The sequence below is a fragment of the Neurospora hispaniola genome (assembly GCF_033458365.1).
Source record: "Neurospora hispaniola strain FGSC 10403 chromosome Unknown B0T23scaffold_4, whole genome shotgun sequence".
Classification (NCBI taxonomy): domain Eukaryota; kingdom Fungi; phylum Ascomycota; class Sordariomycetes; order Sordariales; family Sordariaceae; genus Neurospora; species Neurospora hispaniola.
In genome coordinates, this window is record NW_026944409.1 from 1,608,705 (window position 1) to 1,625,468 (window position 16,764).

General features: G+C 51.3%; 3 protein-coding genes across 3 annotated transcripts; 2 read left to right on the plus strand and 1 right to left on the minus strand.

Annotated features, from left to right (window-relative positions):
• Positions 1-75: 75 nt before the first annotated feature.
• On the minus strand, positions 76-1,585 carry B0T23DRAFT_379533 (uncharacterized protein). The gene has a single exon (XM_062837155.1). The coding sequence runs from the start codon at positions 1,501-1,503 to the stop codon at positions 343-345; it is 1,161 nt and encodes a 386-aa protein (XP_062692817.1). The 5' UTR covers positions 1,504-1,585; the 3' UTR covers positions 76-342.
• Positions 1,586-3,143: 1,558 nt separating this feature from the next.
• Positions 3,144-6,335, plus strand: B0T23DRAFT_395731 (uncharacterized protein; the record flags this gene model as incomplete). The annotated part of the gene is made up of 2 exons (XM_062838203.1): positions 3,144-4,110; positions 4,162-6,335. The coding sequence occupies 2 exons, from the start codon at positions 3,144-3,146 to the stop codon at positions 6,333-6,335; spliced, it is 3,141 nt and encodes a 1,046-aa protein (XP_062692818.1).
• Positions 6,336-13,470: 7,135 nt separating this feature from the next.
• Positions 13,471-14,619, plus strand: B0T23DRAFT_404443 (uncharacterized protein; the record flags this gene model as incomplete). Its single annotated transcript, XM_062838903.1, has 2 exons — positions 13,471-13,832; positions 13,890-14,619. 2 exons carry the CDS (start codon positions 13,471-13,473, stop codon positions 14,617-14,619), a joined length of 1,092 nt encoding a protein of 363 aa, XP_062692819.1.
• Positions 14,620-16,764: the final 2,145 nt, after the last annotated feature.

A 16,764-nucleotide genomic window follows, 5' to 3' on the forward strand; every position in this document is an offset into this window, starting at 1 on the left:
AATCTTTGGGCCACAGGCCAGATGAAGAGTTGGGATGGAAGACGGGCGGGAGAGAAGCATGTCAAACTTGACTCGCGTTAAGCAGCAGGTTCTCATAAGGCTCGAGTCAGTTGATCTAAGCTTAACTTGGGTTGACGTCTACTCTACACTATAAGTCGAGGCGGTACCTTTCGTTCAGCTACGCCTGCCCTGAACTCGTTTATGACGATTGCCCAGACAGAACCCCATTCAGAGTACCATACTATACAGGATGCGATCCATTCCGCCGCAGAAGTCCGTTCAAGTGGCAACAGCTAGCCTAGGGAGAATCAAATCATTCGACCGTCCGATTGTTCAACAAGATCACAGGAATCCACTAGCAGATACACTTTCGCCCCAGATGCCCGTAGTAGATGGTGGACTTTGAGTGGTTGCTGTGAGCGAAGCAAACTGCTTGGGCAACTCAAAATGACTTCTTGGCCGTAAAGATGAAAAGACGGCCGATCTGCTGGAGAGAATAGGAGAAGGCGTAGCCAAAGGAAAAGTCCCTGCTGGGGCGGGAGGTATCATTATCGACTGAGGTGTACTTTGGATCATAGGCCTTCCTGAAGCAAAAGGCACGTTGGGGGGGAAATGCGATCCTACTCCTGGTTTGGGCAATCGTCGAAGCGTACCGGTCCCGACTGGTTGACCTCTCATCCTCCTCTTAGTAGCGGCTTCTACTTTGTGCAGGTCTCGGTAACACACCCTTGCATGTCTCATCCAGATCCTGACTTTCTCTTCAAGGTCGCTCACCAAGTCACTCTCCTCTTTACCCCGTCTCATGTGTTCATTCCATATCCTAGTGGCTTCTGTCAAGCCAGCCAGATAGTGTTTGCTGAACTGTGAAAGACGGACTCGGGACCTGCGTCGCAGCTGCTCGACAGTGGAGCCGCGAGTTGCATTGACGGTGCTTGAACTTGGTCCCGAAGTTTGCCTGGCAATTTTCAGTTGTGTTGGCAATGTGGGTGCTACTTCCCCTGCCGTAGAAGATGGGAGCCTTCTCATCCTAATTCGATCGATTGGGTTTGATTTCAGTTTGCTGATTTTGTAGACACCTTCTTCAAGCATCCCAGAAACTGCAATAGTGCTTGCCGAGCGTTGAAGGAGACGTCCGGGAGCCCATTCTTGTGGAGGTTGAAGATATAGAGGTTGGCGTAGGTACTGGATTGATTGGGAACTCTTAGTCAGCTGGTTTGTAATGCTCACTGAATGGACTAGGTGCGGATTGTTGGGATCTATCAGCCGGCCCGGGCGCGCGTTGGTGATGTATCTTCGGAGCCGTCTGGTGGATGACTTGGCCACAGTCAGAGGATTGATTTGAGCAATGGAGGGAAGACCCTGCTGTTCTCTTCTTATCCAGTAACCGTGTCCGAAGCCATGCCTGCTGGAAGCCATAGTCACTTCCCACCGCTTCATTTCGTTGAGGACGTCTTCAAAATCAGAAGTACTTTTCATCGAGAACAAAAGGGACGCCTGTCTCATTGACGTTCATTGTGGTCAGTCTTGTCGGATTGTACCATGTCAAGGTTGCCAACCACTCACCCTTTCTGGCCCCACGGGATACCAAAACATGAAAGCACGCTCAGAAGGTGAACATGCGGCGGTACACTGCGAAGGGGGGTCCATGGCTTTGGCAGCTGGGGTGAAGTCTTCCAATTCCAATTTCACCTAGGGCGCCAAGTTTAAAAGTTGCACCAGAACGAAAGAGACACGGATGATATGAGACTGACCAGCTCGTCCGCTTTGTCCTTGATGTGTATCATGAGCTGATGATGACAAATGGGTATCTGGGAGTTTAGCCCAGAATTGTAGGCCATCCCGCGCGATCGATCGAATTGGCTTTTGAGGACCAGTTGGGGATCCTTGAAATTGTTGTGGCGCTGGTTGATGAAAACATCTTCAAGCTCAAACCGACGCAAAACGGGGCTGATGGTTACCACTGCTTGCCCCTGCTTCTTCGGCTTCTTGCTCTTCGTGGGCGCCATTCCCAGCAACTCTGAAAGTGGTCAAGGCGACAACTTGAACAGGAGGGACTTGATAGGACTGGAAGTACCTGCAGTTCAATCAGATGTCAACTACAGGCACAGTCGTGGAGAGAATCAAAGCAAAAGACTGCGTGGAGGATGCTCGAGGGAAAAAAAAAAAAACGATGACAGAAGAGAAGGCGCTGTGAGTTCAATTCAGTCCTCCTCCTGCTTCGAGTTTTGGAAGAGGAAGAGTTTTAGAGAGACGGGAAGGTGCAGTGCTACAGGTACCTTGATCACCGCTCCATTCCTCCTGTGAGGGGATGCATGTCGCAGAGGAAGGTGCTCTTGGGCATTAATGGCACCGATTCTGGGGTCATTCCTTCCCATAGAGGTAGTTACCTCAATGTAAACGTGCGAGACCAGCTTCAACGAAGTTCTGGCTGATAGAAGAACACTTCAGTTCAGTTCGCAAAACGGGCCCCCCAGTATATAGTAGTATGATAAAGTCTTGATGTTTATGGTGAGAGTTGATTAACTCGAGACATCCACTTTGGAGACTCCAGTGTCTCCTCGAGATCCATTGTTTTCTGTGCGAGTGTCATTGACCCATGTTGGGGGAGCACTTGGAACGAAGCGACGCCGAAATATTTGGACGGTGTTCAGGTGTCTGTCAGTGAGAACCTTGGAGGCCAAGCAGATGGAGCTCCCCGTCGCGAGCAGAGCTGCTAATATGGCCCGAGCGCGATGTGCGTCAAGCGGGGCAGAGGTGTCTTGACATTGGCCAGTGCGCTGCAGGGAATGACCGTTAGCTCTCTGTGACAGTGGAAAAAACCGACGCCATGCCGTCAATCCCTCCCGCGATTTCAGAAAGTGGAAAGTTCGCAACCAAGTGGCAGACCAGCCTCGCGTCGCATTCCCTGGACCATCGCGACAGTTTCATATTTTCGAGTTCTACTCCAACATATCGAGACACCGACACGTGCATTACAGCTACGAAATCCAATACCCCGACATCATTACGTTACATTCCACCCGAATGAAACAGTTTCCAATTGGCGCTCATCCCAACAATCGCAATCGCCATCGCAATCGAAGCCTTCCTGGCTCTCCCTTGAAGCCCTCAGTGGGAGCCGTACTGCGGCTCGATCCTCCAGAATGGCTCCTCCGAAACCCCAACCCATGCCCGAGCATACTGTCGACCGTACGCCCGAATATGAAAAGTTCATCGAAGATCTGCGTGTCTTCCACGAGAAGCGCGGGACCAACTTCGACCCTGAACCCAAGATGGGCAACCTGACAGTCGACCTGCTCAAGCTCTTCAAGCACATTGTCGATCACGGCGGATACGATAAGGTCTCGGACGAGAAGCTCATGTGGCGGAAAATGTGCGAGGGTCTTGGTCTCATGAGGCACAATGCGCCTGCCGATGCTTATACTTTGAAACAAATATTCTACAAGAACTTGGCCGCCTACGAGATCAAGACGGTCCACAATAAGGAACCACCTCCACCCGAGATTCTTGAGTTTACTACTGCCAAAGGAGGATCACTCCTAACTAGAACCCTTGAAAACTTTACCGCAAGGAGTTTGAAAGGTGATAAGGAAGATTCAGGCGACGACGGCACTCCGAGTAGGGAGCGGAGTACTGTTGACACTCCCAACTCAGCTCGCGCGTCCCGGGGTCTCAGAGAAGCGCCTGCCCCGAGGGTGATTTTCCATCCGGACACAAACTCGACGCGGCAAACACGACATGCCGGTTCTGCGCAACAACAATCCGCAGCCAATCCTTCTTCCAACTCCAATCCACAAAACAACCAACAACCCCCGTCGCATTCGCAATCTCACTCCAGTACCCCCATACCCTCTCACGGCCCGCCTCACGCCCATCAAAACCGAGGAAGCGCGTCAGTTATGTACAACCCAGGTCCAGACCACAGTCACCACCTGGTGCAGAGTTACCAACCTGCGCCGCTGCAGCCGATGCAGCTGCGCATCGTCGACACGCCCACGAGCAATCCCGAGTTATTCAACAAGAGGCGGCGCCTTTTAAGGCAACCTGGCCCATCTGGCGCTCCCGGTGCTCTCAGTACTTCGGCACTGGTACGCGCTGCCCTTCCACCAGGTAAGTCTTGTCGCGACCGCTCCCTTGGCCCCATATGCTCACCAGACGTAGGTAGCCTCGATGGCCCGAATATTTATGAGCGCTGTCTCCTAGCTCTCCGATCCGGTATCCGTGCGGAGCAGGCCTTTGGACTCAACCATCTTGTCAAGATTTCATTTGAGCGTGGTGATAAGTACAAGTTTGCTCAATTTAGTGGACTGGCCGAAGGGTTGACCGAGTTTGCTCTGGGCGTAGGCAGCTTATTCTACAACATCGAATGGGTCATATCGAATGACCCTGATGTCGACGACGGCGACATCGGCGAGCTCGACGGTATTAACGGTACCTCGGATATCCTAGAACGCATTGCGGAGCTCAAGCGGAAAGATGTCCAAGACAACTTTCAGCCTTCAGAGTTTACCGACCACATGACACTTGTTACCGAGGCCGTTCTTACCATTCGGAACATGGTGATGCTGCCGGATAACGCCTGGTTCATGGCGGATTACCCACCGATAAAGGATTTACTCTGCATCCTTCTTCACCTTCCGGACATGGATCTCACCGTGGAGCTCAAGCATTTTGCGCTGGACATTGCCGAACAAATTACACCCAACTTGGTGCTGGAATCAGACGATCCCTTGTATCAAACCCTGCTTGGCCAGCTCAAGTCTAACGACCGTGGCACAATTCTCACCGCTTTGCGAGCTATTGGGCGTATCTCAATGAACCACGCCACGGAAACCAACAAGCTTCATAATGTCCCGGTCTCTGTCTTACAGAACCTTATGGACTGGCTTCTACTCAACGACGACGAGCTGGTTGATGCCTGCCTTGACTTCCTGTACCAGTATACTGCTGTTGTCCCTAACTTGGATACCTTGATTAAGGGTACCAACGTGGAGCACCTAGTCACCCATCTCGTCCGGCTATTGTCTCACGGGGCCAAGCGCCACCACAAGGATATTGTTGTAAGCGAGGCTCGGATTGTGTACGACGCGCCTTCCGAGCAGGTCGTGTCTATTCCTCCCGATCTTCTCGAGCGGCTGTTGGCTATGGAAGAACCGGAGCGCACACACCAGTGGGTGCGATGCACATTCGAGGAAGATCCTGATGCACAGGTGACACAGATCGCGATCTGGCAGGCCTATAACGCAGCATTCCTCGAGCCGCTAAAACGTACCGGACGAAGCATGATCAACGCAGCCGAATTCATCAGAAATATTAGCTCTGTGTATCATACCGCTGGTGCGCAAGTATTCCGTGAACAGGGACCTACTGGGGAGGTTCAGAGCCGCTTCATTATTAGGGGAATCAGACCTCGTGCTTTCCCCATTAGTCCCGAAAACCGTGGCTACCTGGGCTGTCAATGGACACGACAGCCCACCAGCGACGAGCAGCAGCAGCAGCAACAACAACAACAGCAGCAACAGGTTGTGTGCGGTGCCTGGCACCTTACCACCGAATCGATGTGGAACCACATCCTCACACACCATCTCGGCGAAGCCCCCGGCACCGATAACAAATTCTCCAACAAAGAAGGCACTTACTCCTGCCACTGGGACAGCTGTCGCAGGTACCCGGTCCCGACCAAGCTCAAGCTGATGCAGCTTATGATGCACATCAAGACCCACCTCAAGGCCGAAGAGGCTCGCCACAACGCCTTATACCCCACCCTGCAACCTCCCCCTACCCCTGCGGCTGGCGGCGCAATAGAGCCTTTCCCCGGTGGTGGTGCTGGTGGCATGACCACCCCCGGCGGCGGTCCTGTGCAGGTGGCGTCTTCACCGAAGAGATCTAGGACGAGGGTGATCAAGCCAGCCGGCACTATTTCGCTGACGTTTGAGGAGACGGCCAGCGTGCGGGACGAGAGGAACCCGAACATGCCGCCGCAGGCGGCGGGGATCCCGCTTAGCGCGGTGCTGATTCTGAGGAATATCGCCAGGAACGTCGTTAAGACCGACGCTGAGGAGCGGTTGAGGAAACAGAGTCGCAAGCGGTTGCGTACCGCTGGTGAGGATGATGGCGGTGATGATAGTGAGGGCAAGGAGGAGGAGGAGGGAGCGTCGGCGTTGGTATCGACATCATCATCATCATACCCTGGACTGGTGGTGTCGTCGGATGCGGGGTGGAACGAAAGGCTGTTCCGGCCTGTGATGCCGAGGCTCTGGGAGGTATTTTGCGACAATAGGCTGTTGGCGCCATACATTACCAGCTTGTTTAAGCTGCTGGAGCCTGTTGAGTAGGCCTTGCTATGCCTCCCGTGGACTTGGTCTGGCCGATACTTTCTTGTCGGTTGGTGCCAGATAGATCTCTGTTACTTTTTCGTTGATGGACAGTGAGACAAAGACAGTAGCAGTGATGTGCATTGTTTTAGCTATTCATTCTACATGCCAGATTTCATGGCTATTTTGGTTGTTGGAATGCCTTGGTCATTAATTGGTGAATGAGACAAAAGACCATGATAGTGGCATCAGAGAAGAAAGCCTAGAAGGGGAGTTGAAAGTCCTGACTACCAGCTGCGCTGCGCTATGAGGTTCATTGCTCTCTTTGCATTCAGGGCTCCATTTTTTTCAAGTCTCGGCGACCCAGCGGCGCCAATTCAAGAATTATCATGAATGAGAGGTTTTACGCTACCGACACGAATTAACGAGTGGTTGAAGGCGACCAGGACGACCAAGAAGATACCCATCCAAGACAATATGTTCGGTTGACTAGTAATGATGTGGATGAGATATGTCACCAGGATGCTATGCTGGGAAGATTTGATCAATGTTTTCAAGCTGTCATCATCTGCGCAAAAAAGCTGTCCAGAATGAGTTGACGACATGGATTGGCGCAAGGTGAGGGGGTGAGGTTGAAAATGGGTGTCGAGGTAGGGATCGATGCGCAATGTTGCTGGGCATCAATAACACCTTGAGCTCAACCTATGAAAACAAAGACAAAGAAGAAGAAGGAGAGAGAAAAAAAAAAAAAAAAAAAAAAAAACCCAGAGGGCAGCAAACTTCACTAAAGCGGATACATGTACATCTCTGTATGATATAACTTATCAGCATTGTACCTTAGTCCTACAACACTTGCGCTCGGTGGGTGAGAGAGGAATTGGATCAGTTGAATACGCAGAGATCAGTAGCGAATGAGAGTAGAGGAATGAGCAATTGAAGCATCGAATGAAAAAACCAAGTCCCTAAAGAGCTACTGTTTTTGACGACCTTTTTGTCGTGAAAGTAACAAGCCGAAATAGCGATGACAATGCCAACCAAGCATTATTCACCGGTTCACCGCTCACCGTTTTCGTTGTACACTATGTTTGCGGCGGGCGGGCCCCTCAGCCCTACGGCAAGGTGCAACACCATCGTTCTAGGCTGTGTGCGCCAAAACCCACTTCACGATCTTCCTCTTTTTTTAGGACCCACGTTTGCTGAGCGCTGGTAGGGCTGGGTATTCGGGTCGCGGATCTCGGGGCGGCGCGACTAGCCAAATGAAAGCAGCCATTTCGCCTCTTTTCAGGGTCCGGGGGTAGCAGCAAATCATCGTGAACTCCGTGCAAGGTCCGTGTGAGTGGAGGGGAGGAGCGGGAGAAGTGGACAGGTTTCGCGTGACGCGATTGGGAAATGGCACCTAACCCACAGAAAAATCATCGTGAACCCCGAATCGGGCCGGAACTTACCTTTTGACGTGTTTGGACCCCCTCCCCTCCCCTGATACCAGCCTGACCCGGAAAGGCGAAACGACACGACACAAGACGAGCCGAGCCATGCCAGTACTGCTGGCTGCCACCAAACGGCGCGATTTGTGATCGCCGCTCCCGCACCATATGCCCATCATGCAAGCGCGGGACCGACAGACAACCAGGATCGTGAACTATACCATCCAATTTGTGCCAAGCATCGTGAAGCGAGGAAGGGCAACTTGTAAGGGGGTGGCCCGAGCGCGCCGTGCGGTGGCAGGGCCGTTAGGATGGACTGGGCGGCTCCTCCCAGGCGTCCAACAAGTGGCGAGTACCGTTTGAAGCTATCGTGAAGTGTTGGGGGCGCATGGCATTGGCGGTAAAGAAGCACTGCGTGCTATGTTTCACGATCTTTTCAACCATCCTCCCCGGTTTCCCGACTGGTTGGGACCGACGATGGACTGCACGACATTCTCAAACGCTGTGGCGACGATGCGGCTGAAAACAAAACGACGACATGCGATATCTTCCGATTCAGTACAGCGGAAAAGCACAAATAATCTTCGAAGCTGCAAGGTCAACAACAACAATCTGAATGGAGGAATCCAGCTATGCAACTCCGATGAGAACAGAAACCACTTGGATGGAGCGAAGCCATTAACTGGTCGGGCGTCGACAATCAGGCAACAATTCCGAACGAGTCAACGACAATGATATCGCTGTTACAATGTCAAGCTTGTCTAGGCTCATCTTTATCTCGGAATGCCTTCATCAAGGTTACCGATGAAAACACCAACCGCCCTATGCGGCACTCCTCCAAGCATTCGGGCTTGTGCTTGCTCGAATTGCGGTAGGACATGTCATACCCAAGTGCGGAAGGATGCAAGTTGGTCGCACTGCGGAGTGGTCTCGACTTCCTTGGGTCTGCAAGTTGAAAGTTTGAACACGGATTCCATAGTGTAGGTACACTCGAAACTTCTGCCAACTCAAGTATCGAGGGAAGGCCATGCACGTAAAGCATCCGGTCAATCTGCCACTGACCGCAACGAATGCCAGCCGCGTCATTGGCCTTGAATGATGGAAGGAACCCGGTGTGGTACCTGACATGATGATGGCTGTGAATTTTCCGATCGACAAGGCGGCGCATCTTTCTGCTGGAAATAGGAGAGTGCGGATTTGCTCCGGACCGCAAGAACGAGGATAGGGGCATGCGTTCATCAACGAATCAGACCGTCATAAGATGCAACCGCCCAAGCTTGGCTCTTTGAGTTTCGACTAGATATGCTCCCTTCTGATACATATTCGGCGTGCCCGGTGTGTACACATCGACGCAGTAGTCTTGGTCCCAGTGGCATGATACTGGTTTTGACTAGTGGTGCCGTCCAGCGGGAACTTTTTCGACTTCGCCTCAACGTCAATCGATGCCGTCGCTTGTGGCACATGACCAGCAAGTTCTTCTCCCGTTTTGCGTCTGAAACTGGTCCCGTTACCCACATACACTAGTATGCATGGCGTAGTGATATCCAGGGGTTTTGAAGATGATAGCCGAACACGGTCAAACATAGGTATACACCACACAAAAGTCCAGTATAAATCCTGGCTTTTGCAGAACGCCCTCTCTTTTGCAGGTTCTCGGACTGACGGAATTAGTTGCAGAAGCAGGGGTTTCTACTGTAGTGTACTGTAGAGAGGGAGAGGTGTGTAGGTAAGGGTGGTATCCGGCTTTTGACTTTTGTGACGTCTACTTCGGTATTCCGGCATTGATCCGGCCGCTGCTGGTTGGCCACTTTTGACATCAGCAATAGCCCACAGGATCAGAGAAATTGACTATCATCAGGCTTGGGCGACGACATTCCGTAGCAGTCAAGACTCATGGCGCTGCCTGGCTTGCGTATTCTAGACTCGACAGCTGTGCCGCAATTGCGTAAGACGACGAGGTGGGAAAGTGCTTGATACTAGTGGAATAGAAACTGCTCGAAAAGCGGGGGCATGGATGACAGTTGTCGATGGCTGGGACTGCTGCCCCTGGTGAGAAACCCGAGACGTAACTTAGTTGAAGGTTCTGTTTGGCGAATGACTGCAAATTTGGTGACCCAGCGAGGCGTCCTTTCGAAACGATCTAACGCCCAACTGCGGATTGCAATCGGGACCTGGCTTGCTTAATTGTGCGTGGAAGGTACATCTTGCGTTGCTGGCATGAACAACTTGCAACTCCATTGGAAGGCACTGTTATTACTGTAAGGTACGTGGCCGGGTTTATGCAAATCCCAACGATGCCCGGTTCATGATAGCGGTGAGCCCTAGTCTCCATGCCGCGGCCAAAGGGTTATCGGACTAGGGATTTGTATTTCTGCCAAAAAAAAAAAAAAAAAAAAAAGAGAAGAAGAAAACAAGAGAAGAAAAGGCCCCTTCGGATATCTAATTCCATGCGATTGAGCTACCTGTATTGTTGCTTGTGGTAGCAAGGGAATGTGGGGTTTGGGCAGAGGAAGATATGAGCCTGATACCTAGTATGCCAACAGTGGACGGATGTGGTGTAAAACCTGAAGCCAGCAGAGGCGCCATAACTCGGTGGATGGAATCCCGATGTCGAAAAGTGCACCCCCACTCTGACTAATGTTCCTATTTCTAACCCCCCCCCCCTTGTCCCCCACGTCGGTACGTAGGTACTTTGGCCAGAAGTACATACAGAGCAACCCTGACAGGGAACGTAGACTAGGTATGTAACCCCCCGAGCACCCTAAAATCTTCCGTTAGTTGCGCGCCTGCAAGCTCGACAGATTTGGAGCTCGAGAATTATGGGCGGCGGGATGGGGGCTCGCAGTCGTCGGGTTTCTAGACCCCGGCCGTAAAAGCGACCTCTGAAAGTGCACCGAACAGTCAAAACTTGGGCAGCCTTCCATCATTGTTTTTCATCATCAAATAAAGAAGCTGCGAGTAGTCGACCACTCGATAAGCTGTAGCTAACGACCTATTATGTTGTTATCATATGGACAACAGCATCATAACAAAGCTATCTCGGACAATAAAGTCACCTACAAGGCATCAAGACCAAGTTACCCTGACCGGAAACCGGCATCAAAATTGGTCTAGTGTAGGAGTAGTGAAGAGCGGTAAAATCTCCCATTTCCACTTCTCAGGCGACTATACAAGTGCCACAGCGGAGTGGATGAGAATCAGGATCTCATGAGTGTTACCGTTTCGGGTTAGATCACTGGACCACCGTGGAGAAGTGAGGCCATCGCTCGATTGTTGAGACCTAGGAGTGCTAGGGAACCTAACCTCACCTGCTCATCCGCACAGCGCCATCATTTCTTGTTTAGTGTTTTTGGGCGTGGACCCGTCGGTATTCGCGACCAATTAGCCTAATCAAATACCCATGTTTCCATTCATGAGGGCAGTCGTGTCGGTTAGAGAAGGAAATGAACGAGTTGATGGGTTGAAGCGTACTTAGACATGCCCCTTGGATAGTGTACACTGTAGCAATCGGTCGAAACAGAATTTGAAGATTCATATAGTACATGGATTGGGGCTAAAAATGCTACTCGTCTAGGCTAGAAACGCCTCGCAACCCAGGCTTCGCCTTCTACTATCAGGTCAATTCGCGAAAAAGAGTTAGGACTTCGGGTGCACGCCAAATTAGCCAACGGACCAAAGTACCGAAAGTGAGACCAAGCTCACGTCACGTGCTAAGCACCTATCAGGGACACCGAGAGAATTAAGGTTCTTCCTTGCCACTCGCAAAAACTGTACGCGACGCTTTTATGTGTGTATCAAGTGTGTACGGTACCACTACGCTGGGGGATTTCGCAAACTGACCCCGCCAAACCCTAGGCAAGGCCTGGAGGCAGGAGGCGCTTCTTCTAACCCAGATGAGTAAGGTACTACCTACTACGCAGTAGGTAATGTACGTGTTTAGTGTATACACTAGTTACACAATATGTACACTAGAGTGCCAGCCTTGCACGACGGTCAAGAGGGACCCGTTCAACCCCACAGTTTCGTACCCCTCCCCCACTCTTGTTCCTCCGGCTCACTCCCGGTCATCGCTAAGACCAAACTGAACTCCAATTCTCCAAAAAAAGCAAAAGATCCCAACGAGATGGGACACCCGCGGCACCACAATCAGCGCGCTATCGAGAAGGTCTTGGGTTTCCAGGCACGCTGCACAATCAGGCATTCTTCGGTAAAAACTGTGATAGTCTTGTGACCTGTTGCGTACGATCCTAATTTTCGGATCCCCCCGATCCTAGGAGGCTTCCACCAGCTTCCGTTGAGCTTTTGCCTGGGAGTTGTCTCACCGCTAGCCAGCAACGTGTCCTCCCGTCACAGTGTTTTGGTATCCCAGGCACTTCTTCAAGACTACTTGTACTCGATGCAAATAGAGAAGAAACGGCATAGAAGCTTATCGCCTACGGACCTGAGGTAGTTAGTCTCTAGAGCAATTCAATTCCATCCGCTCCGGCACAAATTACACAGTAGGTACTTATGTATATGTTATGTCTATGTAGCCGTCTGTGGGCTCCATTCGTCCAACCTCCCATGTTGCTTCATTCCCGCGTCAAGCCCGTTGACCTAAAGGTATCAGAGTGAAAATTGTTCTTGTCACTCGACCAGCTTGTAAGTTTAGTGTACTTTGTAGTGCAGTGTAGTGTACCAACAGAGTTAGAGGTTTCTACACCCCTGGTTTGAAGAATGGCAATGTGGAATGAGGTGCAGAAACTGCAAAGGTGGAAGTGCTAGCTTAGCAACTTCCTCTTCTTTGACGGTTTCTCCTTCTCAGTCGCGGCAACTAAGAATTACCTACCTCTATTCTCCATCTGATTTAGGTACGTATTTCCCTTGGAGTCTGAGGAGGGTGGGTCGGTGTTGCGGCATGATTCAGTTCACCGTCGATCCCCGACCCTTTGATAGCCGTCCTCGCAACAACAAACATCATTCGGGTTCGAAATCCTTGGTTGCGTTGTACACAGCAAATTGGAGAAGGATCCAGACCGACGTTTGGCTTCGGAGGTTCGCAAAGGGTTCAAACTAGTGGAAGAGCTCAGCAGCAGTGCTGCCACATAGAACCACAGCATCTCCAAGTGTGACTGGGCGCACTGACGATCGACAGAGAATAGACAAGTGCAGCAACCCAAACGCACCAGCAAAAACTAGCACAAGAAGATCTCGACTCGCCTCCGCCCCTCCCCTCCCCCTCCCCTCCCCTTCTCTCCCGCTCCTGGGATTGCTTGGCTTCCGTCCCCTGGCCCTTGTCAAACCCTTGCAGCCTTCCCCGTCCGTTACCCATATTTACGAGAATTACCCATCCATCCTTGGCCACCACCACCTGGCATAGAGACCCGCCTGGACTTTGCCTCATTCCGTCTCCGGTTTTCCTAGTGTTTTGGGCTTCACGTATCCGTCACAACTCCTATCCATCCATCTCCGCCCTTCAGGCGACGTTTTTTTTTTCGTTTTAAAAGACTCCGAGCTCCTCCTCTCTTGCTCTCTCCTCTTGCTTCCTGATCAAACAATTTTGTTGTCGCTATTGAGGAGCCCTGGTCCCTTCGTCAAACGACCCCTTCACGCACTGGTCATTCACTTTGATACCCAAACTTCCATCCCGTCTTCCGCTCCCGCAGCGTTGTCCTCCTGCTGTTGTTTGTTTGTTCGAGAACCCTGGAAACTTCGCCAGTTCTCTGTCCGTCATCACTCCACACACTATCAAAATGGCCGCCGCTACTCGCTCCGTCCGCATGGCCTCGCGCCTCACCTTCTCCCGCCCTTCGGCTCTTTTTGCCCAGAAGGCCTCGGTTGCCCAACGCGCCGCCTTCTCGGTTTCCACTCGCAACCTCAAGTCTGAGGTCGTCAAGGAGACGGAGGTTCCCGTCTCTATCTACTCTGGCGACGCAAAGGGAGCCGCCTCCTCCAACACTGGGGATCACTTCAGCATTCCCGTAAAGCCTCGCCAGCAGGTTGCGGAGAGCGAGCCCGATGACCACGTGCAGCCCTTGGAGGATAAGGTCTATCGTCAGATGCCTCGCACTCTTCAAAAGATGAGCGTCATGGGCAAGGTTATTATCATTACTGGGTGAGCTTCTTTTTTCTCCGGATCACCATTTTAGATCAACTGCTAACACATTATTAGTGGTGCCCGTGGTCTCGGTAACTACATGGCTCGCGCTTGCGCCGAGGCTGGTGCCAAGGCCATTGTTATTTTCGATGCCAACCAGGACCTCGGCGACGAGTCTGCTGCTGAGCTTCACCAGAAGACCGGCCTTCCCGTCTCATTCTTCAAGGTAGATGTTCGTGATGGCAGCGCCATCAACGCTGCCGTCCAGAACGTTGTTGACCTCTATGGCGCTCCCGACGTCCTGGTTAACTCGGCCGGTATCGCCGACTCGAACATTCCTGCCGAGAAGTACGATGCTGCCATGTTCCGTCGTCTCATTGACATCAACCTCAACGGCTCTTTCCTGATGTCCCAGGCCGTCGGCCGCGCCATGATGGCCGCTGGCAAGCCCGGCTCTATTATCCTTGTTGCTTCGATGTCCGGCACCATCGTCAACTACCCTCAGGAACAGTCGTGCTACAACGCCTCCAAGGCTGGTGTCATCCAGCTCGGCAAGTCTCTTGCTGCCGAGTGGGCCAAGTACAACATCCGTGTTAACTGCATTTCCCCCGGTTACATGGATACCGCCCTGAACAAGGTCCCTGCCCTTGACGCCCAGAAGAAGATCTGGAAGTCGCTGACTCCCCAGGAGCGTTTGGGTGCCGTTGACGATCTCAACGGCCTCTGCGTCTTCCTTGCGTCTGACGCTTCCAGCTTCATGACCGGCTCCAATGTCATCATTGACGGTGGCTACACTCTTTACTAAGCTGGTCGCCTATGGGATATTTGGTTTGGGGGGATACCCTGGAGACGGACTGTTTTTTCGGCTTTGACACCCCAAGACTGATCGTGCATGGAACTTCGAGCTCCTGCACACATAAGCCGCGGACGGATTTCAGCTTTCACGACAAAGGGACGACGCCTTTTTCTGATTTTGGTGGATCTTTCACAGTTGGTATGGCGGCTTTTCTTTTCATCTCTACTAGACGGGCAACGGGGGCTTCTCGCTTTTATTTCAGCGCAGCGGATCTGGCTTGCTGAGAATTTTCGAGACGAAAAGACACAGGAAAGACGGGATGGCGTTTGGGGACATGTATGAATGATTTACTCTTTTTTTTTTCTTTTTCTTTTTTTTTTTTTACGGCGATGTCTCCTCGAGTTGCTCTGCTTTGCCTTTGACGCTCAAAGAAAGTCATAACAAAATAGGGGGTGAACGGGGAAAGGGCTTTTACATAATTGAATCGAGCATAGTCTCTTTCGATGAGAGTTAGACGATATGATTCTTGGCATCAACATTGATGATTGCTTATTCAACTTGATATGTTACTGCTTGAAGCCGTCCCCATCCCACAACCGCGATACACGAGCCACGAGAATCAGAGCCGCTAAGCACCGCCATCATTTGATGGTTGACAGCTTGAATACGACACACTATCAAGGACTTGATCCAAACTAACGTGCACAGGTGTAACTTTTCTTTTGAATCGTGCTCCTGTGGCTCTTTTCTTTGAGTTACTAATAGGTAGGTGCTCCTTTCATGCTCTCCATCGACATGACGTCACAAAGTGGATCTTGCCAGACGATGTGGTCCCTGGCCCCGACCCCAAGAAGTCGAACGGAGAGCGGAAGGAGGAGGGGACTAAGAGGCCAGGGGGCCGGGGGGACGGGGGCTTGACTACCTATGCGTACACCACACGGGGCATGTGGTTACCCAAGAGACTACTACTGATCTCGAGTCAGTAATGGTGATTGTGAAGAGATGGATGGGGATTGAGTGGATGTGCTGTATACTGATACTGGCTAATGGGTTCACTGCCATTGAATGCCTTGTGTGATATTGTGTGATATCGTGACGGGATGGCAGTGGAAAATCGAAAAGAAAGCGGTGTACTGAGGCCTGGAGGGGTTTTCAACTTTAGAGAAGGATTGAACGGAGGGAGAGAAGGAAGGTTAAAGTGTGAGAACGAGCAGACTTGGGAAGTTCTGTGATGTGGTTGGTGATGATGACTTTGACCGAGATCTGGAGTCCCGGTGTTGATTTGAATGGCAAATTTCTTTTCTTTTTTTTTTTTTTTTCTCTTTTTCCGGCCTGTAGGATGTAGCTTACATCGAGGAGCCTCTATTGGTGGCATACCTTTGTCGGGATTCCTCAGAAGTCAAAAGTAACGCTCTTCAACCTGACACATCATGAATGTCGCATCAAGAGGAAACGGATATCAGGGTCAAGTGTCTCAACATCCACTTCAAGTAATACTTCTGTATCATCCAGCCTAGCCATCGTTCATGTCTCCCTCATCCCGTTCCAAGCGTGCACTTTGTCCCTGACGTCCTTTCCCTGCCAGTGTGAGAAACGCCAACAACGTCCTTACCTAATAAACACACTGTGAGCCCTTGAAGTGAAAACCTTGCCCCATCCATCTTGGTGCAGCAGTTCAAATTCTTCTTCCATGTTGTATAATTGCCATAAATATCATCCATAACCAAGAAGAAAATGTCCCGCCTCTTGACAATTCCCAGTTTCCCAACCCGAATTCCATAATAACCCGTAAAGAAGAAAAAGACTTCAGTTACCTGTGTATATCGAAAGGCCGTTGCCGTTTCGAGGAAACCAGCAAACATACAACATCCGTCGCCCTCCGGCTCGCTGTGCTATGCCTACTTCGCTGTGATTTTGGCTTGTTTGCTTGCATGCTTTGCATTTCGTATTCCGCTCGCTGTGCAACGGTTCGTTTTTTTTTCCCCTGTGTAGAGGTGTGTATACGTGGGTGCTCTGGGTTCGCTTCGCTCGTTCGGGCAATATATCCCTCGTTCGTGATAAAAGAAGAAAAAAAAAATACTTAGAAGAATTGGCGTTTAAGGATCGAAGTACATTTGTTATGTGTCGGGTACCCACAGATCTCTCAAACCAAGA